The 25,038-nt window shown below is 35.3% G+C and overlaps 5 protein-coding genes and 1 long non-coding RNA gene across 15 annotated transcripts; 3 read left to right on the forward strand and 3 right to left on the reverse strand.

Annotated features, from left to right (window-relative positions):
- Positions 1-5,065: 5,065 nt before the first annotated feature.
- On the reverse strand, positions 5,066-6,044 carry LOC106374198 (auxin-responsive protein SAUR50). The gene has a single exon (XM_013814279.3). The coding sequence runs from the start codon at positions 5,902-5,904 to the stop codon at positions 5,476-5,478; it is 429 nt and encodes a 142-aa protein (XP_013669733.1). The 5' UTR covers positions 5,905-6,044; the 3' UTR covers positions 5,066-5,475.
- Positions 6,045-7,445: 1,401 nt separating this feature from the next.
- LOC106375295 (amidophosphoribosyltransferase 2, chloroplastic-like) lies at positions 7,446-9,429 on the forward strand. Its single transcript, XM_048745139.1, has one exon. It carries the CDS (start codon positions 7,529-7,531, stop codon positions 9,188-9,190), a length of 1,662 nt encoding a protein of 553 aa, XP_048601096.1. The 5' UTR covers positions 7,446-7,528; the 3' UTR covers positions 9,191-9,429.
- Positions 9,430-9,533: 104 nt separating this feature from the next.
- Positions 9,534-11,007, forward strand: LOC106375296 (probable ribosome-binding factor A, chloroplastic). Of its 2 annotated transcripts, XR_007318256.1 has the most exons (4): positions 9,534-9,960; positions 10,053-10,226; positions 10,477-10,667; positions 10,756-11,007. XR_007318256.1 is itself a non-coding variant. In XM_013815164.3 (3 exons), exons 1-3 carry the CDS (start codon positions 9,619-9,621, stop codon positions 10,606-10,608), a joined length of 648 nt encoding a protein of 215 aa, XP_013670618.2. In that variant the 5' UTR covers positions 9,535-9,618; the 3' UTR covers positions 10,609-11,007. The 2 variants fall into 2 exon arrangements, 1 of the variants encoding a protein (XP_013670618.2); XM_013815164.3 differs by having other exon boundaries at positions 9,535-9,960; positions 10,477-11,007.
- A 132-nt stretch (positions 11,008-11,139) lies between these two features.
- On the forward strand, positions 11,140-12,548 carry LOC106375297 (V-type proton ATPase subunit c1). Its single transcript, XM_013815166.3, has 3 exons — positions 11,140-11,396; positions 11,711-11,996; positions 12,083-12,548. The coding sequence occupies exons 1-3, from the start codon at positions 11,321-11,323 to the stop codon at positions 12,213-12,215; spliced, it is 495 nt and encodes a 164-aa protein (XP_013670620.1). The 5' UTR covers positions 11,140-11,320; the 3' UTR covers positions 12,216-12,548.
- A 2,525-nt stretch (positions 12,549-15,073) lies between these two features.
- LOC125580544 (mitogen-activated protein kinase 8-like) lies at positions 15,074-17,470 on the reverse strand. 7 transcript variants are annotated; one of them, XM_048745140.1, is made up of 7 exons: positions 17,244-17,460; positions 16,863-17,003; positions 16,423-16,733; positions 16,083-16,317; positions 15,855-16,006; positions 15,679-15,723; positions 15,074-15,567 (listed from the first exon to the last, which is right to left on the reverse strand). In XM_048745140.1, the coding sequence occupies exons 4-7, from the start codon at positions 16,239-16,241 to the stop codon at positions 15,558-15,560; spliced, it is 366 nt and encodes a 121-aa protein (XP_048601097.1). In that variant the 5' UTR covers positions 16,242-16,317; positions 16,423-16,733; positions 16,863-17,003; positions 17,244-17,460; the 3' UTR covers positions 15,074-15,557. The 7 variants fall into 7 exon arrangements, 6 of the variants coding, with proteins under 6 accessions (XP_048601097.1, XP_048601102.1, XP_048601098.1 ...); XM_048745145.1 differs by having other exon boundaries at positions 16,585-16,739; XM_048745141.1 differs by having other exon boundaries at positions 16,423-16,739.
- Positions 17,471-19,591: 2,121 nt separating this feature from the next.
- Positions 19,592-21,818, reverse strand: LOC106347165. 3 transcript variants are annotated; one of them, XR_007318261.1, is made up of 7 exons: positions 21,470-21,818; positions 21,249-21,335; positions 20,862-21,111; positions 20,512-20,783; positions 20,226-20,307; positions 20,048-20,159; positions 19,592-19,977 (listed from the first exon to the last, which is right to left on the reverse strand). It is a non-coding gene; the product is annotated as an uncharacterized LOC106347165 (long non-coding RNA). The 3 variants fall into 3 exon arrangements; XR_007318260.1 differs by having other exon boundaries at positions 19,592-20,159; positions 20,897-21,111; XR_007318259.1 differs by having other exon boundaries at positions 19,592-20,159; positions 21,470-21,817.
- Between the last annotated feature and the right edge of the window lie 3,220 nt (positions 21,819-25,038).

Here is a 25,038-nt window from a genome sequence, read left to right on the forward strand (position 1 = left end):
ATATTAAAAGAATGTGACCATTTATATTGAAAAGTTGTAACTCTTCATATAAGTATTATTACAAAAAGACACAACCTTTTAATTCAAAAGATGTGACTCTTCAAACAAAATTTTGAAAATTTATTAATAGTCCAATGTCTATGCCTTCTCAAAGCATAATTTTCGCTAATCAAATAAAATGGTGAAGAAAAAAAACAATTAATAATAGCAAACCCAAACAATGTTGAAAAGTTGTGTGTTTTATAGGAATTTTATTTCTTGTTAAAAGTTGTGTCTTTTCATTATATATTAAGATATGTCATTTCATTATTTGTTTCAAGAGTTGTGTATTAGTTAGTATTTAAATTAAAAAGATGTAATTATTTAAATGAAAAATTGTGACTATTCATATATGTATCATTTCAAAATAACTACCTTTAAATTGAAAAGATGTGACTATTTAAATTGGAAAGTTGTGACTATTCACATAAGTATCATTTAAAAATAACCACCTTTAAACTGGAAAAAATGTGACTATTCATCTATACGAACGTTGCATTTCTTAATTTTTTATATGAAAAGTTGTATTTATTAGTATTGAGATGAAAAATTATGTCTTTTCGTTTTTATCTTGCTCATATCTATTTATTAATATTTCATAAACATTTGCAATTGTTTTATTTCTAAAAATCAGTGTATTAATTAATATGAAAATTTGAATCTCTTAAGTTTTATGCATAAAAGTTGCATCTCTTAAATGTTTTACATGAAAACCCAAACAATGTTGAAAAGTTGTGTATTTTTATAGGAATTTTATTTCTTGTTAAAGTTGTGGCTTTTCGTTATTTGTTTCAAGAGTTGTGCATTAGTTATAATTTAATTTTAAAATATGTAATTATTTAAATGAAAAGTTGTGACTATTCATATTTCTATCATTTCAAAATAATTACATTTAAATTTGAAAAGATGTAACTATTTAAATTGAAAAGTTGTGACTAATCATATAATTTCAAAAGTTGTGTATTTTTATAGGAATTTTATTTCTTGTTAAAGTTGTGTCTTTTCGTTATTTGTTTCAAGAGTCGTGCATTAGTTAGAAATTAATTTTAAAATATGTAATTATTTAAATGAAAAATTGTGACTATTCATATTTCTATCATTTCAAAATAATTACATTTAAATTTGAAAAGATGTAACTATTTAAATTGAAAAGTTGTGACTAATCATATAAGTATCATTTCAAAATAATCACCTTTAAATTGAAAGATGTGACTATTCATATATATGAATAAAGTAAAAAAAAAAAGACATAAAATTTCATTTCAATACTAATAAAAATAATTTTTCATAAAAAACTTAAGAGACACAATTTTCATATTAACAATGATTAAAAAATGATAAATATTTATGTGGTGTCATCAACAAAGAGGTACAAATGTATTGTGATTTAAGAGATATGAACGCATCATAATTTAAGAGGTATGAACGTGTTGTGATCCAAGAGGTACAAACATATCATGATCCAAGGAGTATGAACGTTTTGTGACTGAACGGATGTGAATGTATTTTGACCAAAAATATACAAATCGATCGTGACCGAAAGACTGCCAATGATCATAAACGAAAAAGTGCGAATGGATCTTGACCGAAAGGATGTGAAATTAATCTTGACAGAAAGGGTGGGAACGGATCTTGACTAGGCATGGGCGTTCGGGTACCCGTTGGCATTCGGGTCGGGTTTTTCGGGTTTTCGGATTTTTGGGTTTACGCTTCTAGGTCCCATACTAAAATTTTATTAGTACGGGTCGGGTTCGGATAATAACAATTCGGGTTCGGTTCAAAATTGTATTACATCATAAAACCCATAAAGTAATCATATATCGTATGGATTCGGGTTATATCGGTTTGGTTCGGATATAACCAAAGTAAAAAACAAATTTTTTGAAGTAAAACATAAAGAAAAACATCTAAATTAAATAAAAACTAATCTATCACATATAAAATTGATAAAATAACAATAAAATGTTAAATCAAGCATGAAAACAAACATCATTTGTAAACAATATTTATTGCCTTATAGAGAGTAGACTTTTTATTTCAATGAGCAAATTATAAAATACTTATTTATAACTAATTGTGTACTTAAAGCATTTATTAGAATTTTAATATTTATTATTATATATAATATTACCACAAATATTGAATTTAATAATTGAGATACTTGTATATATTTCAAAATATTTATATTGACTATTAATTTCGGATTTTTCGGGTTATCCGTTCGGATTCGGTTAATAACACTTCGGGTTCAGATATTTTTTGTACCACCCTACAAGACCTGTTCGGGTATTTTTACGTTTCGGGTCGGATAACGGGTCGGGTTTTTCGGTTCGGGTTCGGTTCGGATTTCGGGTTCCGGATTTTATGTCCAGGCCTAATCTTGACTGTGACCAAAAGGGTGCAAATGGGTTATGACAGAAAGGGTGCAAATGATCGTGACCGAAAGGTTTCGATTGGATCGTGACCAAAAGGTTGCGAATGGATCGTGGCCGAAAAATTTCAAACAGTTCGTGACCAAAGAGTGCACATGGTCGTGATCGAAAGGTTGCGAATGGGTTGTGACTGAAAAAGTTTAAACGAGTCATGACCAAAAAAGGGTGTGAACGGATTGTAACCGAAAGAGTGTGAAATATTTGTTACCGAAAGAGTGTGAATGGGTCTTGACTGAAAGGGAGCGAAAGAGTCGTAACCAAAGGTGTGTCACCGTCAATGGATCAAAACCAAAGAGGTAAGAATGAATCGTTACTGAAAATGTGCGAACGAAACATCACCAAGAGAATGCTAAAGGTCAACCATGATGTTGGTGATATAAGAGTATGATCTTTTCTGGCCAACATAAAAAGTCTATTTAAAACAACTACATATATTTATGAAGTATTAATATATAGATATGAGTAAAGTAAAAACAAAAAAAGACATAAATTTTCATCTCAATACTAATAAATACAAAAAAAAATTCATATAAGTTTACTTATCATATTAACATTGATTAAAAATTATAAACATTTAGATAGTGTCATCAACAGAGAGATATAAATGTGTTGTAATTTAAGAGATATAAACGCGTCATAATATAAGAGGTACGAACATGCTATGATCCAAGAGGTACAAACGTATCATGATCCAAGGGGTGTGAAAGTGTTGTGACTGAAAGGGTGTGAATGTATTATGACCGAAAATGTACAAAAGGATTGTGACCGAAAGGCTGTGAATGTCATAAACGAAAGGGTGTGAACGGTTCTTGACCGAAAGGATGTGAAATTAATCCTGACCGAAAGGATGCAAATGGATCTTGACCATGACAAAAAGGGTACAAATGAGTTATGACCAAAAGCGTGCAAATGAGTTTTGATCGAAAACGTGCAAATGGGTTATGATCGAAAGGGTGCAAATGGTCGTGTTTGAAAGATTGCAAATGGTCGTGACTGAAGGGTTGCGAATGGATCGTGACCGAAAGGTTGCGAATGGATCGTGACCAAAAAAATGCAAACGAGTCATGGCCAAAGGGTGCAAATGGTCGTGACCGAAAGATTGCAAATGGGTTGTGACAAAAAAGTGCAAACGTGTCGTGACCAAAAGGAGAAAACGGATCGTAACCGAATGAGTGTGAACGGATCGTAACTGAAAGAACATGAATAGATCGTGAATGAAAGGGTGCAAAAGAGTCGTATCCAAAGGAGTGCCAATGAATCATGACCGAAGAGGTAAGAATGGATCATGACTGAAAAAGTGCGAACGAGACATCACTGAGAGAATGTTAAAGGCCAACCATGGTGCTGGTGATATAAGAGTATGACATTTTCTCGACAACATAAAAAGTCTATCTAAATTAGAATATATCATTTTTTTAATATTTCTTAGATTTTACCTGTTTTTTTACCCATCCAGAATTTTTTTTGTTTTATGGTCAACCATGGTACTGGTGATATAAGAGTATGAAATTTTCTCGACAACATAAAAAGTCTATCCAAATTAGAATATATCATTTTTTAAATATTTCTTAGATTTTGCATGTTTTACCCATCCGGAAACTTTTTTGTCTTATGGATCCCAATTTCAATTTACACCCTTTCGTTCACACCATTTACACTTTTTCGGTCATGACACATTCATACCTTCAGTCAAGGCATATCTGTCCACCCCTTGGAACAAGTTCATACCTCTTGAATCGCATTATGTTTGTATCCCTTAGTTTACGACGTGTTCGTACCTCTTAGGTTATGAGTGGTTCGTACTTTTTCGTTGACGACACAACCGTCTAACATGAACGACACATTTTTTATTTAAAAAGATTTTTATGTTTAATAAGAGATTTTATTTATTTATTATAAACTTATATAATTTAAAATTTTAGAGTAACTTAATTAAAATAATAAAAATGTATAATTTTATTAGTATTGATGTATTTGTATTTTAGTTGTAATTTAAAATTATAGAATATACATTTTTAATATTATCAATAAATAAATATAAACACACATGTGCTACGTTTTGACATGAATTTTTTTTAAAATAATTTTTTTATATAATATATAAATTATAATATGATATATTTATTTATAAAAGTTGAGCTCCCACGCGATATCACGTGGGTTCCTTACCTAGTTCCAGATAATAATTATCCCTAATAATTAAGTACATATGTGGAAGCTGATTTCCTTACAATACAAGCTCTAAACAACTTACTAATCCCAGTTCAATTTCTCAATCATACAGGATAAATATATCTTTATTTGCTTTTGTTGTTTGTATTTTCTCTATCTTTTCAAGCTAATTCTAATAAATATCAAAACGGTAATTCAGAATTTGAAAGTAAGTTTACAAATTAGATTTCGCTGTATTTGTAAAAAAGAAGTGCTAGCAAACGTCACGAAGAAATGTATATACATTTTTATTTTTGTTGAGAGGATTTCGGTAACAATATCTATTGGAAGTAAATATGAGTTAATTATAAATGACTAGAATGAAGATAAATATGTCACATATTAAAGTATTTAACAAATTTCAAAAATAATAAACAAAACAGTATCTTCAAATTTCTTTATTATTTCCTCAGTTAAAATCCAGAAATCTGAACATACAAAATGAAAATAGCCAAAAACAAAATAAAAAATGGATTTTTGACTAAATCCAAAACATCTAAATCTAAAACTGAGGATCTCTAACCAAACACAACCTCTTTCAACCTTTTTTTTTCAATCCTGGGATGACATTAGCGATAAACCAAATTAAAAAAACAATCAAACCCCTAATTGCCATCTCCTTAATTTCCCTGTCAAACTAGAATCATCAAATTAGCAAAAACGAAAATAAATATAAAAAAAAGACATTAAAAGGAAACCAAATCTCTAATTAGAGAGATTGAAAAAAGTCTCTCTAACCAAAGCATTCAATTCAAATCCGGTTTGCAAACTCAATTGATTCCGGTTTTAGCCTTTAGCATACAGGTTTTTCAGCAATCCCAGGAAGCAACGGCCGAGATTCGCATAGATACTCCAGCTTCTTCGCCATCCCCACGTGTCTGCATCTCCTGATATCCTCCAACGTCGCGTACGAGTCCGACCGGCTCACGACCTTAATGATCTCCTCGAACAACGACTCGTCGCAGGGGATCGCTAACGGACCGACATTGGAGAATCCGTACTCCTCCTCCGCCTCCGCGAGGAGCCGTCGGAAGATCGGGTGGTTCAGAAGCTTCGCGCGGACGACGTATCTCCGCCGATTCTCGCCGACGGAAATGGCCACGTGGCCTGGAGGTACGTCGGAAACAGGCTCCTTGTTGGATCCGATGTGAGCTTTCTTCTGCCATTGTTTCACCATCTGACGGATCCGTACGACGCTTCCGATCTTATTGTTCTTCCCCATCTCTCAAGCGACAGATTTGCTTCTTTGGAAAATGTTACGAAGGAGGAGAGAAAGAAAAAAAAAGGTTAAAGATAAAACATTTTTAGGCGTTGCGTTTTCAAGTTTTTGTGATAGTTTCGGCAAGCAGAGGAATGTTGAGGGAGAGCGTGTGATATTTAAAGGTCAGCTAGGTTTTCTCAAATGGTCCTTGATCTTTGTTTAAATTTCGAAACTATCTAGTCAAATTATGAAATTACTCTAAATATGGCTTTTTATTTTTATTTGGCTCTTTTCTGTTTCTTAATCTTATCAATAGCAATAGATTTTTTTAAGTGCAATGGAGTATTAACTTAGAAAAAGTATACATAAATATTAATTATTTTATAACAATTTTTTATTAATTTTTAAATGTAAAGTATCAGCTAAAATTTATATAAAAAATCTTATAGTTGTAATAAGTTATATATTTAAATGAAGAAAGATACTCCCTCTGTTTCATATTAAGTGTTACTTTAGCTCATTTTTTTTTGTTTCACAAAGAGTGCCATTCTACGGTACCAATGCAATTTATATAACTTTTCAGCTTAAAATTAATTGCAAAATGCATTGATTTTATAAATAAATTGATTTATCTAAAATATTATTGGTCAGATATGTAATATTAATGAAAACATAAATTTATTTTAATGAACTCCTCAATATTTGTGAAATTTGTCTAAATGACACTCTCGGTGAAAATGAAGGAGTGTAAGGTAAACAAAACAAATATTTTGATTCGTTCAAGTTTATTTGTTGTATTTAGTTTACTTCCTTGATGTGCTAAAATAAAAGGTTTACTTCCATAAAATTTAAGAGCAGGCTGTCACGACCGTTAAGAAAGCCCATTTTGGAAATTAAAATTGTTTTCTTTAAATATTTGCCAGGCCTTATATACCTGATTTGGACATGTTTGCTGGACAAAATCGCTTTTTATGGTAATGAATTAGGAGGAGCGTACATTGTATATGTGCCAGAGGCCCTTTTTCTTTCCATTTGTTCTTTCTCTATCTTTGGGTCACTGGAGAATGAAAGTAGAAGAAAAGGCACAATTTATGTGAGTGAATGGAATGGGTCATCATTACTCACTACCACCAAGAATGAACATTAGTCTTAGAAATGGAGAGAACATCATACCAAATACAGATACATTGAAACTGAATTAACAAAATAAATTAACCTCGCTTGACCAAATTGAAACTGAAACAACACTGGTGTTCTCCAATTTTCTCTTAACCCATAACATAGTTCATATTTCAAAACAATTTGTGGGCTCGACCGACCTTACCCATATCCAATCCGGTTCGTCTTAGAATCTGAGCTATTTTGTAAGCCACAAAAACACACGTTCAACAAATATCAATACAAAATACGGGACCCACCACGAATAAAATAGAGATTCTCCACAAAAACATATCAAAGGGCGAAGAACTAAAGACGAAGGAAAAAGATACTCGAGGTCGAGGGTGAGGCGGTCACTTCACTGACGTGTGCTATACATACTCAGTCATAAAACCCTTTCCCCAAATTAACCCTTAAAAACAAAATTAAAATAAAATAAAAAACCTAAAAGAGCCATTTCTTTTCACAAAGACAAACCATATCATCCATGGCGGCCACTTCTTGCTTCTCCTCTTCCATCTCTCTCAATGCTAAACCCAACAAGCCCTCCAAGCCTCTCCCTTTCCTCCGCAGCCCCTTCCTTAAACCCTCTTCCTCTCCTCTTCCCGCTTCCCTCTCTTCTTCTCCTGGAGTTGTTTCTTCCTCGAGAATCAAAAACCATCCACTTGCCTTTCTTTCAGACAACAACGACGATTACGACGAGAAGCCTCGTGAGGAGTGCGGCGTTGTCGGAATCTACGGAGACTCGGAAGCCTCGCGCCTCTGCTACCTAGCCCTCCACGCCCTCCAGCACCGAGGCCAAGAAGGCGCGGGAATCGTAACCGTCAGCAAAGACAAGGTCCTCCAGACAATAACAGGCGTCGGTCTTGTCTCCGAGGTTTTCAACGAGTCCAAACTCGACCAGCTACCAGGCGACATCGCAATCGGCCACGTCCGTTACTCCACCGCCGGCTCCTCGATGCTCAAAAACGTCCAGCCTTTCGTCGCCGGGTACCGATTCGGCTCCGTGGGGGTCGCGCACAACGGGAACTTAGTCAACTACACGAAGCTCCGAGCCGAGTTAGAAGAGAACGGTTCGATTTTCAATACCAGCTCTGACACCGAGGTTGTCCTTCATTTGATTGCTATCTCCAAAGCGAGACCGTTCTTCATGAGGATCGTTGACGCGTGTGAGAAGCTCCAAGGCGCGTACTCGATGGTGTTTGTTACCGAGGATAAGCTTGTGGCGGTTCGTGACCCGCACGGGTTTAGACCGTTAGTGATGGGTAGGAGGAGTAACGGAGCTGTTGTGTTCGCTTCGGAGACTTGCGCTCTAGATTTAATCGAGGCTACTTATGAGAGAGAGGTTTACCCTGGTGAGGTTTTGGTTGTTGACAAAGATGGTGTTAAGTCTCAGTGTTTGATGCCTCACCCTGAGCCTAAGCAGTGCATTTTCGAACATATTTACTTCTCGTTGCCGAACTCGATCGTGTTCGGTCGGTCTGTGTATGAGTCTAGGCATGTCTTTGGTGAGATTTTAGCCACTGAGTCGCCTGTTGATTGCGATGTGGTGATCGCTGTGCCTGACTCTGGTGTTGTCGCTGCTCTGGGGTACGCTGCTAAGTCCGGGGTAGCGTTTCAGCAAGGGTTGATTAGGTCTCATTACGTTGGGAGGACGTTTATTGAACCCTCTCAGAAGATCAGAGACTTTGGAGTGAAGCTGAAGCTGTCTCCCGTCCGTGGAGTTTTGGAAGGGAAAAGAGTTGTTGTTGTGGATGATTCCATTGTCAGAGGAACGACGTCGTCCAAGATCGTTCGCTTGTTGAGGGAAGCTGGTGCTAAAGAGGTTCACATGAGGATCGCGAGCCCTCCTATAGTTGCTTCTTGTTACTACGGTGTGGACACGCCTAGCTCGGAGGAGTTGATTTCAAATAGGATGAGTGTCGATGAAGTTAGGGACTACATCGGAAGCGACTCTCTTGCCTTCTTGTCGTTTGAGACGTTGAAGAAACATTTGGGGGAAGATTCGAAAACCTTCTGCTATGCGTGTTTTACCGGGAACTATCCGGTGAAGCCCACAGAGGACAAGGTGAAGCGAGGAGGTGGGGATTTCATCGATGATGGTCTTGTTGGAGGTATTAACAACATCGAAGGAGGTTGGGTTCGATAAGGTTGCGAGTTCGATGGGCGCGTGAAACAATTTTGGGTACTAATGGAGTTGTATGATGACGAAAATCTTGTTGAATTTTTGATCCATTTGACCTAATTACTGCTTATTTATTATTATTATTTTGAAGTATGAGATGGAGTAGACAAGGGGGTTGTTCTTGTCTGATGAATCTTTGAAAGTGTTTTGTACTTTTGATCTATTGTCTGCTAAGTTTTTGAAAATTGAAATTGTATTGGTAATCCTGGTTTCAATTCAAACCGGTATCGGTTTACGTGGACTAAACTCTTCCACGTCACCGCTGATTATGCAAATTACAGATATACCCTCAGAAACATTTACAGTGGATATTGTTTGTCTCGTTACTACTTCCTTCTCCGACCGATAAACACTGAACAGAGGAGTTAAGAGGTTAAGGATCCACTGTGGCGATGGCTAACGTGTTCCACGCCCACCAGTCCCACTTATTCTTCCCTCTCAATCCTTCAATCTCCACCGTCCGTTCCAAGACGCAGACGTTCCACTTCCCGCAATCAACGGCTCCGGCTAACCTCCGTACGGACCTCTCCGTGCGCCAGAGGAGCGTGAAGTGTATGGCGAACCCGAGAAGAGTGAAGATGGTGGCTAAGCAGATAATGAGGGAGCTCTCCGACATGCTTCTCACAGACACTGTATTGCAACACGCCGTGTTGCCCGAAGCTGCACTTGGAGCCGACCGCTACCTCTCTTCTCTCACCACCATCAGTGATGTTGAGGTCTCCAATGATTTGCAGGTAAAGAAAACTTAATTCTCCACTCCTGATTAGAGATTTTACTTAAAGAGATATGTTACAAGCTGGAAATGGTTTGTTTGGGGGGTTTGTAGATTGTGAAAGTATATGTATCGGTGTTTGGGGATGATAGAGGGAAAGACGTTGCGATTGCGGGGTTGAAATCGAAAGCTAAATACGTTAGGAGTGAGCTTGGGAAGCGAATGAAGTTGAGATTGACGCCTGAGGTCAGGTTTATTGAGGATGAGTCCATGGAAAGAGGAAGCAGGGTAAGCCTTCTCATATATATATATCACTGAAACTAACTATGTTTCCTGCATTTTACGAGAGTTATACATAATCTCCAGATTGATCTCATTTATAGAACATATAGTCATCACGTAGTTGATTATACTTTGGATGTCTTCTTTGAAAAACTAGAACCGGATATTGCTAGTTTTTGCTATTCAGTCAAGTAGCTGTCTCATGTTTTGCCTGATTCTGCGTTTATAAAAAACTGAAATTTGGAGATTGTTTCAGGTAATCGCGATACTAGACAAAATAAAAGCTGAAAAGGGAAGCGAAGGGGAGCCAGAAACGTCTGATTCGCCAGAGGATGATCAAGATTGGGGAGTGGATGACCCCGACGAAGACATCATCTATGTAAAGTAAACGGTCGCAAACAGTTTTAGCTACCAAGCACAAGTGCATATTACTAAGAATTTCCCCTCATCATATTTTCAAATCATCTAAGAGAGATCATTGACATTGGTGCACCATCTGACTCTGCGGGTAATCTTTTCACATGTTTTGTGTGAAGTTTACTATAAGGAATATGTTGATGACTCGGAATTGAGAACTAGAGAAGACGAATACCGATATACATAGCTCACATGGCTCCTTCCTAGTATGGATCAGCTTCTTTGCTACCTGGATGGACTCAACTCTCTCCGAAGAAATGTTTTATTTCGGATATTTGGATGAATCAGTGTACCAATGTGGGTCATATAACTCATTAGCCCTCCTCTTTGTTGTTCTGATAGTAGAAGAAGTTAACCGATTTGAAATTCATTTTCTTTTGAAATTGAAATACCAAACAAAACCGGATTGGACACTTGTTTAGCTTTGATGCGAGTTGTTAACATATTGAACGTGGGCTTCACAACTAGGCCCAGGCCCAAGGATGTGGTCGTCTCTGTTGTTTAAAAGAACAAGCTACGTTGCTCCCTTCCACTCATCTGAAAGAAACAAAAAAAAAACTAAATAAATAAAATAAGAAAAAACGCAGCGATATCCACGCTGCTCCATCTCTCTCTCGCCAGATATCAATCATCGACTCGTTCCTCAGATTTCAGATCCAAATCTACACACAAAAAGCTTCAACATGTCTACCTTCAGCGGCGATGAAACAGCTCCTTTCTTCGGCTTCCTCGGCGCCGCCGCCGCACTCGTCTTCTCCTGTAATTTCCTCTTTCTTCTCTCTTCGCATCATTTTGTTTTGCTTCGTTTCCATTTTATCTGCATCCTTGTTCGTGACCTTCATCCTGGAGATTTGCATAATTGCTTGAGAATCGCCTCGTAAACTACACTGATCGCTTATAGGATTCATTGACGAGGTTCAATCAATTGAATCTACGATTATATAAGATATGGTTTGGATTTGACCTGATATGAGATTCAATTCGATTTGGTTGTGCATATGAAGCTAAGGTAATTCGATCTGGAGAGATCTAATAAGGATTTGATTTGAATCTGTTGAAATTTCGTTGGATAGGTATGGGAGCTGCTTATGGAACGGCGAAGAGTGGTGTTGGTGTGGCTTCCATGGGAGTCATGAGGCCAGAGCTGGTGATGAAGTCCATTGTACCCGTTGTTATGGCTGGTGTGTTGGGTATTTACGGTTTGATTATTGCTGTTATCATCAGTACTGGTATTAACCCCAAGGCTAAGTCTTACTACCTCTTCGATGGTTACGCTCACCTCTCCTCCGGTCTTGCTTGTGGTCTTGCTGGTCTCTCCGCTGGTATGGCCATTGGGATCGTCGGTGATGCCGGTGTCAGGTTTGTTATTCCCTCCTCTTAACAAATGAATATGTATGTGTAACGGTTGGTGATTGACTTTGTGCATTTGGATTTTTTTCGTACAGGGCAAATGCTCAGCAGCCTAAGCTCTTTGTTGGGATGATTCTTATCCTTATTTTCGCAGAAGCCCTTGCTCTTTACGGGCTTATTGTTGGAATCATCCTCTCCTCTAGAGCTGGCCAGTCTAGAGCAGAATGAGAATGATTTGCCATCGTTCTCAGGATGAGAGAATGTACTTCCTTTTCGTTCTGTGTGCCTTTTTTTGTTCTTTCGTTCTTTTAGTATTCATCATCGGGAACCAAACAGATTAATTGGATTCTTGGAACTTTGTTTCGGAAGCAAACTCACCTATTCGTCATCCCCTTTTCGCTTTCGGTGGTTTGCTTTCGGGTTGTAGGGGGTTCTCTTATTGTTCGGTTCTGTAATAAAGAGCTCTGAGGAGCTTGGTATGTTTCTGTATTCTTGTATTGTCCTGAGAAAGTTTAAATACACTTATTTGTTTTGATTTGAAAAGATACAGTTATTTTGTAAGCATCACCCTTAACACATGTTTTGATGAGGTTTCTATTGATGAGAAGCTCTCATTAGAATTTTTCTTCTATCTGTCCTATAAAAATAGCTTCACCAATAGTGTAGTACATCGTCTTATTAATAACTAGGACCGGACGGAATATATTTTATTTGTAATCTAGATTATTATTTTTTATATAATTTTACCATTTGTATTTTAAGTTTACATTTGCAAGATATGTGTATGAGATATATTATTTTATTAGTTTAAGTGATTGGTTAGTTTGTTTGTAAGTAAATTTTGTTTTGAATTTTTGCTTCTATGGCATCATCGTGACTGAGTTGTTATGTCATTTTCAGTTTAATAATTTGTATCTAACAACTAATGTATATGATACTTTTTGAGGCTCTCACTAGCCGTAAGGTCAATGCATAATTTTTCAAAAAGAAAATTTCAACTTTGGTGAGAAAATGGCAATCAAAACATTAGCCATCCAATTGAGTTGAAAATGGTGTTCATGGGTTGGGAATGTTGTTCCTAGTGTTTATCGGGGTTGGGAATGTGTTCCTAGTGTTCATCGGTCTCATTTCTTAAGTTTATTGTTGGGTGATATTCGGTTTTGGTAAAATAAGTTTTATTATTTATTAGGAACAAATATGAGCATCTCCGGACCATTTATTGCTTGGTCTTTAACTCTTAAGCATATGATTTCAGTCGCTGCATATGATCTGAGAAATGAAATTGGCCAATCATATTTTTTAAAAATTAACAAAGCGAGAAAAAAGACTCTAAATCAAGAGCACAATACCTTGTATCTATTAACTCCGTCTTATACAGACCTTCCAACGTCTTATACAGACCTTCCAAGGTCGTTATGCCATATGTCCTGCAATTTCGTGAGTAAGAAACATGTGTATCATAGTAACTTTTGCCGATATAGGGGTGGAAAAAAATCGGAACATATCATGCCTATATATTCGATATTTGGCACCGTCGAAAGGGAAAACATAAGGTCGTGGAATCCTCAGCTTTTCTCTTGGAGTGAAAGAAGAATTTTGAACCTTGAGAATTTTGTTTGAAGCTTGAGAATTTTGTTTGAATAAAAACGAAAATCGAAGTAGTGGAGCTCGAGGCCATCACCAACATTCGTGCAGCTATTTAAAGCTGATTCTCATGTTTGTGGACCAAGTCGGAGCTAATTGGAATAGCAAATCAATTTAAAAATGGGAGCAGCAGCAACAATGTCCGGCCGTAGAACAAAGGAGTTAACCATTATACTATTGGAATTGTAAGGATGATTCTCAAGGGATGAGGCCTTACTTTTTATAGGCGGAGTTCTACCGATTTGATGAGGGATAAGGATTATTGAATGAGTGATTGTGGTTGCATTCATTGAATCAGTGAAACTTGTAATATCTCTGAGGCGAAAGTTTTCACTTCTGTGAAAGCCTATTTAAAATCAAAATGAAAACAGAGTATTTGAATGTGAGAGAAACACGGAGCAGCTTTTGGTAACCATATTTAATGATGTGGCAACATGAAAAATGAGAGAATGCATCTTTTAAATATATAGATGTGATTACCGTGTGATCTATATCAGTCGGTCCGCGCTTTGCGTAAAAAATTTACTTTTAAAATATTTATTTTTAATAATTATATTTATTTTGAAAAATATGTAAATATAAGTCGTCTGATTACCGTGTGATTTATATTAGTCGGTCCGCGCTTCGCGTAAAAATAATTACTTTTAAAATATTTATTTTTAATAATTATATATTTTGAAAAATATGTAAATATATTCTTCATAAATCATAATGTTGTTATTGTTTTTCTTTGTTTCTGTTTTGGTGCGGTAAAGTAATTCTTAATATGATTGTTGAAATTGTCTAAATAGAGAAATGTTTTGTTTTTATCTTTCCTCTGTTATATTTTTAATATATATTTTATGAATTTTTGCTAAATTATTTTATATTATCTCTTAAGTTCACACAGTGAATTATATACTTTTGGTTTTCATATCAATATTAAATTTATGTTTTTAATCAGTTTTAGATTGATGTTCAAGAATTGTTTTGGAATTTGTGACACTAACTTTTAAAAATCTATTACATTTTATTTTTATATATTTTCTTATGTTTCTTATTTTATTTTATATTTGTTATATATTAATTTGTGATTCTCCATTAATTTAGTTGTGATTTTGTATCAATATTTTGTTAACTTCATTTAATTTGAGTTTAGTGATTAAAAGAGAAAAGCCTATCAGATTAATTTTTTTTAGTTTGGTTGATTTGATGAAATGTGGAAAATATTGTGAATGGATTATATTTGTTATTTTTTACTTTTTTTGGGTTATCTTATAAGTTTTTAATAAATATATGTTTTTATTGCTGTTTTCATAATCTGTATGATTCAGAAGACGCGAAATATTAAAAAGGTATTATGAGAAAAAAAAAATTATCTATAAATAAGTAAACATATATAAAACACCGATAATTAAAAGAATTACTTAGTTTTGTGCTTTTCTTTCCCTGAGTCTTGAAAATTTGAGGGAACATATGCTTTTTATTTTTATATATAAATCGTTTGTTCTGCACAATCATAATGAGTGTATGTTAGCTTTTTTGTTTTGAAAACACTTAATATTAAGCTAAATATGCTCTATCCAGAAAACGTTGAGCAGACAGCAGAGGGCTCTCTCAACTAAACCATAAAGAGAACACATAAGTAATGCTTCCATTGGTGACAACTGGATCCACGAAAGGTCTCTGCATATGAAGCAGACAAAGGGCAATGTATCTTTGTCCACGTTGCTGTTGATGTCAGTACCGTCATAATTCTGATCTTAAACTCCTATAGCTGTATTTATCTTCCCACTCTTTCTCTATGTTCATCCCACTTTGTAACACCCATGGTCATGTGAGTCTAATCCGCAGTATCCAGTATCTTTGTAATCCTTGCAAATATCTGGCTTGTGTGAGCCTCCAACATTCTCGCTAGATATTGTTTCCTCTCTTCTCAGCCCAGCTCTATGATCCCCTGAAGCAACTCATAAGACCGGTTGAATACATAAAGAGACCCACAGGAAATGTATAACATCAATTGGTTATGTAGATAAATCATAGTGTTAATCAGAAAAAGACATTGTACCTTCGAAGAACTGTAGGTAATCTTTCACTCCAAACCATTAAAAACCTTAGTAAGCAGCATACATAGAGTTTTCAGTCTTTCTGCATTTCTCATATATATATATATATATATATATAGCTTTCAAACACAACCCACTTACATCATAACGAATTTAATAAATGAAATGTGTGACATACCTTTCCGCTGTAAGGAGGTCATTGGGTTTAGAAGACAACATTTCTGGTAGGTGAAGAGAAAGAGGTTCAGCACGTGGAAACTTATGTGAGAAAGGAATAGGCTTCTTCTTCTTCATGTTCCTCAAGTACCTTCGAGCTTTACTATTCCCAACCTGTCACATTGAGGGCACGCATTTTAGCCAAGAAAAGTAACAATGCAGCTGTGAAAACTGAAAAGAGACACTGGACCTTCCAATGGCTTCTGCAGAAGGAGTTCCTCTCCTTCTCCTTTTCATCTTCTCTAACTTTCTCTCCAAGATTCTTTATTTCCTCTTCTTTTCTCTCTATCTCTTGCTTCATCTTCTCCTTCTCGTGATTCCTCCCTATCACCAATGTGCTGCAACCCATAGTAATTTAGATGCCTCCATTACCGTTTTCTCTTTCTCGTAACGTTTTCTTTTCTGTCTCACTCGGGAGGTTTGTTCTGTTAGACATGAATGTCTCAAATCCGAATGTATCATAATCAAAGGCTCTACAATAAACAATTATTTGAACAAAAACTATAAAAGGAATCCCAAGATATACTTACTATAGTCAAAATTCAGATCACTGCAACTCATCCAAAAGCCTCATAGCTCATTAGTCATAAGTACGTGATTCATGTTGTTCAACACTATTAGTGACATTCTTATAGTGTAAATATAGTCTATGATGCAGACAAAAGAAGAATGCAAGAGATGAGAAACTAAACTCTGCTTTCTTTGTACTCCTGATTCCCCTTCTGTACTTCTTGATGCCATCAAATTTGAGTAAATGCGTCATGAGAAGCTATGCAGTCATGTCAGACTCCTCGACCGCAAGTTTCATTCCTCCATTTACAAATACTTCGGAAGAAACAATCTAATTCTTACAAAACAAAATCAACTTTAACACAGTCCTACATTCCCTTTTTCTTATAAACAAAAAACATATGAATGATAAAAAAAATGAAGTGTGAGAGAGATAAAAGCTTGAAATTTGGGGAAAGACCTGTAGAAGAAGCGTGAATATGCCTTGCACGATCATTGCAGCTTCCCAACAAAGCCCGAGGCAGACCTTCATTGTTCTCAGACACTCCATCCTCATCTTTATTCTTCAATTGCCTAAAAACACATTCGTACGTAGCTCAGCCTACAAAACAACTAAACTATATAAGCCTTCTCCATATACAAATAACGCTTATACATTTCACATTAAGTTTATTGATAAACTAAGAGACCCTAATCTTCTAAATAGAACGGAACTTTGAATCAAAGTCAGTCAGATAATCAATCCACTAACCAAGGAGTTAGCCATTTTCGTCAATAGAATTTTTAGAAAGCTTATGATTCAGAAGCTTGAATTGAGGAACTACACAGGGATAAAGCATACCTTTTTATAGTCAAAAATTCTGGGATAAGAAGTAAAGGGGATGCATTCAAGAATAGATAATGAATGCTTTCAAGCGACGCTTCGTTCCGGTGTAACTCTCGTAATTGTTTCAGATTTGTTCGAGTCGGGAAGCTGAATCGAAGCGTAACTTAGGGTTTCTAAGTTTTCGCACAGACGGCGTATCGAAGATGAAACAAAGCTTTCCCAACAGAAGTGAGAATGAATGAAACTGCAGCGGTTTGTGCGGACGGGACACGTGTCAGCGCGAGAGAACTTGACTTTCCTAGGTGGATGCTGAGGTGGCGCGTCCTGGAGAGAGAGAGAACGACTTATCTAAGTGGACGATGACGTGGCGCACCCAGGAGAGAGAAAACCTTACTTTATAGTAATATAGATACTAGGGTCGGTCCGCGCTACGCGTGGGATGTCTTATATTTGTGCTATGAACATTTGTATTTTATTTTGCAGAATTTGTGATTTTAAATATACAATTGTTTATGGTTTGACCAATAAAAAATACAGTTGTTTATGCATATGATATTAGTGTTTTGTTGCTTAGTATTAATACGATGTCTTATAATACGATCCAGAGCTATGTGTGCCATGTGATGTAATTTTTTACTTCGTAAGATATCAATTACTGTCTTTGGTTCATATGATTAGCTAATTGAATTTTTTTTAAAAAAAATATTTGGTATTATGTGGAACAATTTTGCTAGAGTTCATAAATAACCGGTGTTTTTGTTGTTTTCTTTAAAAATATTGCATTCGTCGAGAAGCTGTTGGTACCTGACATTTTGTTTTCATCCACGTCGAGATCATAGTCTGAGTCAGCGTTTATGGCACGACGACTGTGGTTTCTATTGCTCGGCTCGCCCTTACCAGATTTAGCTCTGCTTTTGGTTGTTTTCTTAACCATATCTTAGAGTATATTCATTCTTTCTTTTTCATCAAACAGCTATGTATTACTTAAACTTGAGCTTGTCTGGAAAACCAGACCGGAAACATAACAACCAATGTAATCAATCAGACGATATATTTTCAAACCGAGGAATAAAAAAAATCGAGAACTCCGTGAATCCACTCTTCTATCTTATTGTTTTTATGTTAAAATGTCATATGAGTTTTATAGATGTTGATTAAAAATATAGGGAAGCAATAGGGTAAGTGAAAAACATGGACTGCTATGTCTGTAATGGATTGGTTTTAATGAGATAGTTAATCGTTTTAGTTAGGTCTGGGCAAAAAAACTGGAACCGAATAACCGAACCGAAATATCCAAAACCAGAACAGTGCCGAAACCCGAACGGTTCCTATATTTCTATATCCGAAATAACCGAACCGAACCGGAACCAAACCGAGAACCGAACGGATACCCCAATATATAAATAATATTAATTATTATATACATATAACATAACTAAATATATATTTTTAATTTAAAATCTATTAAATTTATCCAAAAATATCTGAAGATAACTAAATTATTATAAAGCATCCAAACTATCCGAAAGTATCCAAAAGTATACGGATAGTATTTTCCGAAATTCCTAAAGTAATCTTAAATATCTAAATTTTTATCTAAATCATCCTAATTATTTGATATTTTACCCTAAATAACCGCAAGAAGTAGTCAAGTGTCACAAACTTGAGAGCTACGCAAGGGCCGGAAGTCATGTGTGATCGACGTTGTGTTGAATTTTAGTGTGATTAGGTTATTATTATTTTGGATGTTGTTGGGTATTCATGTTAATTAACTATTGATGCCAATACGTAGTAATCAAATATTTTTTCCTCATACAATGACAACCATTGTAATTAATAAACTATGCATATTATTGTGTTGGAATATTTTAAAAGGAAAAAATCTATGGAGGCTATTGGATTATGTACTGGGACTATCGATCCACTGTAATCGTTACTGGGTTTCTATTTGATCCTTAATGGACGAAGCTCTAATACTATATTTAACACATAGGAGGTTCGAACATTCGTTTGGGGACAAAAGAAGTAGCTCGTGTATACTTAGAGAACGAATAGTATTTGGTCGAGACCACTATGAAAGAATAACAAACTATATAGTTGTAGTCGTACACATATGTACATCTGTTGATTGAGAAAGGTTAAATTTGCAAACGCTTATATCTTATCATAACCGTAGTCTACATGTATGTAGTCATGACATTCGCATCAAGTCTAACTGTTATTATAATTCAGCTGGAAAACTTTTAATTTGAGTAAAGACAAGATGTGAGTGTTTTAAAACCTGTTTCAAAAAAGGAGTAAGATAATATGTGTTAAGGAGGTAAACATAAACGGTTAAATATAATAAGTCGTATAAATGATGATAAAGTCCAAAAAAGCATTTTTATTATAGTTTTAGATTTTTTTTTAAAACATACCAAACTCCATAAGAGGACATAGTTTAAAAGAAAACTCACGTTAACACACAATCATTATTGAAACAGCAAGTACTCCATCCGCATCACAACCCTCATCTTCACTTATTCCTTACGTGGCTTCTTGACCACCTTTGAAGACTTTGATGCCTAAGGTTTCTTGATGGCGACCACTTAGAGATGTTCCTGCAATGGTTTGATGCGTGGTGTTACTGCAGGTCACGCAAGGATGACACCGTTCGTTGGAGCTTCTTTGTGCACCTTGGGCAAGAGACGTAACACCAGCTTTTCTCCAGTTTGATATCAGTCACCATTCCAGTGCAGACAAATTCAATCTTATATTTTGAACCTTTCAGAACCACATACAGAAAATAAATTTTAAACAGTAAAAACTGACTGTACAACCTGAAGCTCGGAAATGATGACGAACTCATTGAGCTAAGCTATAGTAAGAGGCTCAACCTCTCAGCAATGATGGAACATGGGTGATCCCAATGGCTTTGGAAACCAGCATGTACTGTTACAGAGCATTCCGTGAGAGTTTGTTATGGATGTAATAATTTATGAATCATCAAACACTTACTCCTAAAATTGAATTTCCCCTGCATCAGTTGCCTTGTCGGAAAATAAATGTGTTCCCGAGGTGGCATTCAAGAACAAAAGTCCTGCAGAAAAATATTCAATCTGTGTTAAAAGAATATTAGGCCTCCTCACATGTAAGCACTAAAGTTTAAAATTAGTATAACTGATCCTATGCATTATGTGTATTTAATTCCAGACAGAAATATACTTCCTACCATCTTTGGGTTTATACTACTTGTAACAACAACCCTTGATTGACCAAAAAAAAAAAAAAAAAAAAAAACAACCTTTGGATCTCCCAGGAATCCTTCAAGTTTCTTGTGAAAAGAGACATCTTGTGAGTCAATCAGACTCAAAGTGAGAGATATTACTATGAAAAGGAAGATAGAACATAAAACGGCCAATGTATATTCAAAAGAAAAGTAAGATAATTTATGAAAGTATTGAATAGATTCATATGTGGAAGAGAGTTACCTGTCGATCTTAATAGTCCCATAACTCGCTAGACGAAATGTCACTCACTGTACTTTTCACAGCAGTGAGTTCACCAATAACGTTCCTAAAAGATTAAGAACATCTTAATTTATTATCTATTTCAATAGTAAGTCTGTCATAAACAGTCTTTAAGAAGTTGTACATGGAAGAGGTGTTGGTGTTGGCTAATCACAGAACCTGAAACGTTTTACAGGAATGGGTGAATATGGTTCGGTTAGCACATCTAGATTGGTTGAATCACTGAACAGTATTGTCATAAGTGAGTCTGAAAGCCTGAAGTTCTGGTTGCACCGAGTGATATCAAATCCGCAGCCTGGAGACGATCCTTGAAATTGGCTAGCCGGTGAACGTTCACGGTGGCTGGCATGAGGGTTGACTGTAAGGAATGTGATCTGTATAAAAAAAACGTTATGAAAAAACAAAAATAGGTTCAATAAAGATTAAATATATATAAAAGTTTAATTCTTATGAAGGTGGTTGCCGGAAAATAAAAATAAAACTATGAGCATGAGATAAAAAACGTTCAAACCTTCACATCGAAGAGGAGCATATCAACTCCCATTAACTCGTCACAGCGTTGTGCTTTTCCGGCCTCCCAGAATTGGAGCATCAACACCTGGACGATGGAATAGCAATGACCAGATCAAATCACCAAGAAGAACATGTGATTTAGCTATATAATTGGAGACTTTCTTTGTTTTCTGGAGAATCACAAAATGTAAGGATGATATTCAAGGGTACAAGGCTTACCTTTTTTATAAGTACAGAAAACGGTCTTGGAGTTGAATGAGTATGATTGAATGAGACGTCGTGCTTGATTGCGTCGATGGAGTTAAGACATCTCTTAAAGCTGATGAAAGAAGAGAGTCGTAACGTCTGGGGGTTAAAGACCAAATACGAAACGACGATGCGTCTGACTCGATTAGATCACCATTGTTGCTCAAGCTCGTTCATTGTGAAGATAACGGCTAACCCTAATTTTCACCTCGCGAATAAGAAAGTTTCTGAAGGATCCCCAAATGGACACCATTGTAGCTTTAGCTAGTAACAGATGAATAACACGATGAACCCTGGTTTCGCCGTTCGTGAAGAAAAGGTAAAAGACAATCAGCTGGGTTGTTTAGTTATAAGCCCACACAAAAAGACGAAACCCAACTATAAACTATAGAAGCCCAAATAATCCATTCAGAATAAATGAAGCTCTGCGTTTTGGAGAAGCCGCACAAGTGTCACGCTCACAAGAATCGAATTTGTGACCTGAAATCCTAGGTGGCTTCACCAGGAGAGAGGAAACTCTATTTTATATATATAGATAGATAATAATGTTTAGTAGTTTTAAAAATGTTAGGATGTTGAGAGATTATATAGGTTAAAATTAATTATGTTTGATTTTGATGTTTGTATCTACATTAATAGGTTTCAGCGTATAAGATATTATATCGGGTGGATGAGGTGTAGGTGGTGTTCTTGTTGTTATTTTTTGTGATAATTATAAATATATAATTGGTTGGTTAGCTATATTTTTAGTTCTATAAAATGAGATTGTGGTTATCATGATTGTCATTTGTATAAAATAGATTGGGCTCAACATGATTACATTTTGTTATGGTTTATGTTAGGCTAAATATGTTATTCAAGAATTGTATAAATTAGTGGAATGCAAAATTATTGTCTTATATTATAAATAAACACTTAAATGTATAGTTATAAAATTTCATTTCAAATATTTATGTTTGTTTAAGGTCGTTGCCTAGATAAGAATTATATGTTTTTTTGTTTAGTTTAGCTAACTTTTATATTTTATGAAACCAAAAATACTCAAATAACAATAAAGATGATGAAGATAGATATATTTCTAATACTTTCTTTAATATTTTAATAGTTTCTTAAAATTTAGTTGTTTATTATGAAAATATGATGTCACAGTAATATTTTAATGTTTTACTTAAAAGACTAACTATTCTAAAATCTAAAAAAAAATATTTAGTTGTGTAAATTCCAAGACAAGCTTTATTTTGACATATTTTCAAAAGATCATTTATATATTTCTGATCAATACATTTAAGTGTTTATAACATGTTTTGCATATTTATTTTGTATTTTATGTTTAGTTAACTCGTATACTACTATGTGACTGATTTTATTTCTATATATAATAAAGTCCGAGAATTATAAATTTATTATGATACTTTTTTCCTAATAACTCGTATACTACCAAATTATGACTAATCTCATGAAACTGAGTATGTTCTTATTTCGTCCAGGTTCCTTCCATCTTAAGTATAAAAGAATAGGCACAATTCTATGGGTTAGATTGCAACATCTTGAAAACCCGTTAACATTTATGTTTATCAACTCATGCTCTCAACTAATCAGAGATCTTGGATCAGAAATTCTTGACAGCTCAGTATTTACACACAAAAAAAAATAGAGCCACAAGAGCAACAATAACATGTCACCGCGCAACATATTGATAATACATGCTATTATTACAAATAAATGACAAAAATTGTTTTCGTAATTTAAGCACAATATGTTCAATCATACTCTTTGAGATGTGTTTCACTTTTACAATAAATAAAACAAAACTATTATACACTGAATACATAACTACGAATCCAGCCTACAACGAACCAACAAACGCAATCTCCACATACTCTTAGAGATCTGTTAGTTTATAATTGTTTCTTTAGACGACATAAAAAAACACATCCCACTAACACTACTACATTCAATAAAAACAAACTCATAGGCACTCAATCTAGAAAACGAACCTTTAAAAATACCACAACTTCAAGCTGGCCATACGTAGAAAATGCCAGACACAAACATGAAGACAACCCTATGATCTAAGATAAAACCTCCAACAAATATTACTAACAAATTACCAAATCCAGCGCGAAGCGCAGATTCCTCTAGTGTAGAAATAAATTAATGTTGCATCTTTTCTTGAAAGAGGTAAAAGTTCTAGAAGATATAAAAATAGAGAAAGATTACTTGTTTTTCAAATACCACTGTTTGTATTTTGTAAACATGGACCACTGATTTGCAGCACAGGACTTGAATGGAATCTTGTCGACGATGGAGACTGCATTCTTCAAGTCCTGTGAAAAAATTATTAGAGAGGAGATGTAAAAGAATTCAACAATCATATGAAAGGCTTCAAAACGAAACTAAGATCAGATTAAAAAAACACATCCTGGCCATTAGCTAGAGTAGGTCGATGAGAATGTACTTATCTACAAAACAGAGAGATCGATGAACCTGTGCTATCTACAAAACAGAGAGCTCGCTATAAAAAAAAAACTGTTTGCGAGCTGTAGCTTCTATTGTGGCTTGAAGATATACGTTCACTCCAGGAACGAACAAACTTCAGGAATTTACCAAAGCAGTTGCCAAAGGTTCGTCAGCAAAATAGGTGAACAGAGTTTCCATGGAATTCCCAAGTTCTTTTCAATGGTCCAACAAACCTGAGAAAGAATGGTTGCTTTAGAAGACATAAAAATCGCAAACGTTGCATAGCGTACGCTGAACTTCTGGAGTAGCCGTGAAAAACTACCTGCTTCTGGTAGCCACACAGAGGATGTGGCTGCAATGATGAAAGTGGATCAACCTACATGGCTACACCACCCAGCTTTAGAAACAAAAAGAAGAGCCACAAACGCCCCCGTGAATAGATGTCTTTTTGTTCGAGAATCTGTTGCAAGTTTAAAAGACACTTTTTAACATGCATGCAAAATAATCATTTTATATGCCCATATAAAATTGTGTATGGTTCATGAGATAAAGTATTGGAAAGACAAACACCTTTTCAGTTACTTGTTTGACTCCGCAGTACTAAGATGAAGGCAGTACATAAATCTCCACTCGGTTGCAGGTACTGATCAAATCAGCTTTGTCAATATGATTCAAATTAATTGACCCTAAAGGAGAAAAGAGAAGAAAACAAAAATACTTTAGCAGCAACTAAAATCAGACAACTTTCACCTAGTCACTGCCCTCTTAACAACACATGAACGTAAATAGAAAGGGTGAAGAAACATACAACTCGAGCTGCAAAGACACTACAAAGTTGTGGAGCTTGGTATATAGTACCGTACAAGATATTAAAATTTAGCATCGGTGTAACCTTGGTCCAAAATACTTCAGGTTAGACGTCAAACGAATTTAGCCCAATTCGCCGGGATTGCCAATTAATGAAACGCTGTGTTTTCAGAGAGGCAACACGTATCAGTTCCGCGACGCACGACTTATCTAGGTGGATGCTGAGGTATCTCTCTAAGGAGAGAGTAAACCCAACTTTATATATAAAGATTTCT

The sequence above is a fragment of the Brassica napus genome, chromosome C1 (genome assembly GCF_020379485.1).
Source record: "Brassica napus cultivar Da-Ae chromosome C1, Da-Ae, whole genome shotgun sequence".
Taxonomy (NCBI): domain Eukaryota; kingdom Viridiplantae; phylum Streptophyta; class Magnoliopsida; order Brassicales; family Brassicaceae; genus Brassica; species Brassica napus.

What these genes read in the sequence shown, in the direction of transcription:
- LOC106375296 (XM_013815164.3), top strand. Translation starts at nt 9,619, where the DNA reads ATGGCTAACGTGTTCCACGCCCACCAGTCCCACTTATTCTTCCCTCTC. An exon ending in AGGTCTCCAATGATTTGCAG is followed by an intron (nt 9,961 to 10,052) that starts GTAAAGAAAACT and finishes GGGGGTTTGTAG; the next exon opens with ATTGTGAAAGTATATGTATC. An exon ending in CCATGGAAAGAGGAAGCAGG is followed by an intron (nt 10,227 to 10,476) that starts GTAAGCCTTCTC and finishes AGATTGTTTCAG; the next exon opens with GTAATCGCGATACTAGACAA.
- LOC125580544 (XM_048745140.1), bottom strand. Translation starts at nt 16,241, where the DNA reads ATGGGTTGCAGCACATTGGTGATAGGGAGGAATCACGAGAAGGAGAAG. An exon ending in TCTGCAGAAGCCATTGGAAG is followed by an intron (nt 16,007 to 16,082) that starts GTCCAGTGTCTC and finishes TCAATGTGACAG; the next exon opens with GTTGGGAATAGTAAAGCTCG. An exon ending in GACCTCCTTACAGCGGAAAG is followed by an intron (nt 15,724 to 15,854) that starts GTATGTCACACA and finishes CTGCTTACTAAG; the next exon opens with GTTTTTAATGGTTTGGAGTG.
- LOC106374198 (XM_013814279.3), bottom strand. Translation starts at nt 5,904, where the DNA reads ATGGGGAAGAACAATAAGATCGGAAGCGTCGTACGGATCCGTCAGATG.
- LOC106375295 (XM_048745139.1), top strand. Translation starts at nt 7,529, where the DNA reads ATGGCGGCCACTTCTTGCTTCTCCTCTTCCATCTCTCTCAATGCTAAA.
- LOC106375297 (XM_013815166.3), top strand. Translation starts at nt 11,321, where the DNA reads ATGTCTACCTTCAGCGGCGATGAAACAGCTCCTTTCTTCGGCTTCCTC. An exon ending in CGCCGCACTCGTCTTCTCCT is followed by an intron (nt 11,397 to 11,710) that starts GTAATTTCCTCT and finishes TTCGTTGGATAG; the next exon opens with GTATGGGAGCTGCTTATGGA. An exon ending in GTCGGTGATGCCGGTGTCAG is followed by an intron (nt 11,997 to 12,082) that starts GTTTGTTATTCC and finishes TTTTTCGTACAG; the next exon opens with GGCAAATGCTCAGCAGCCTA.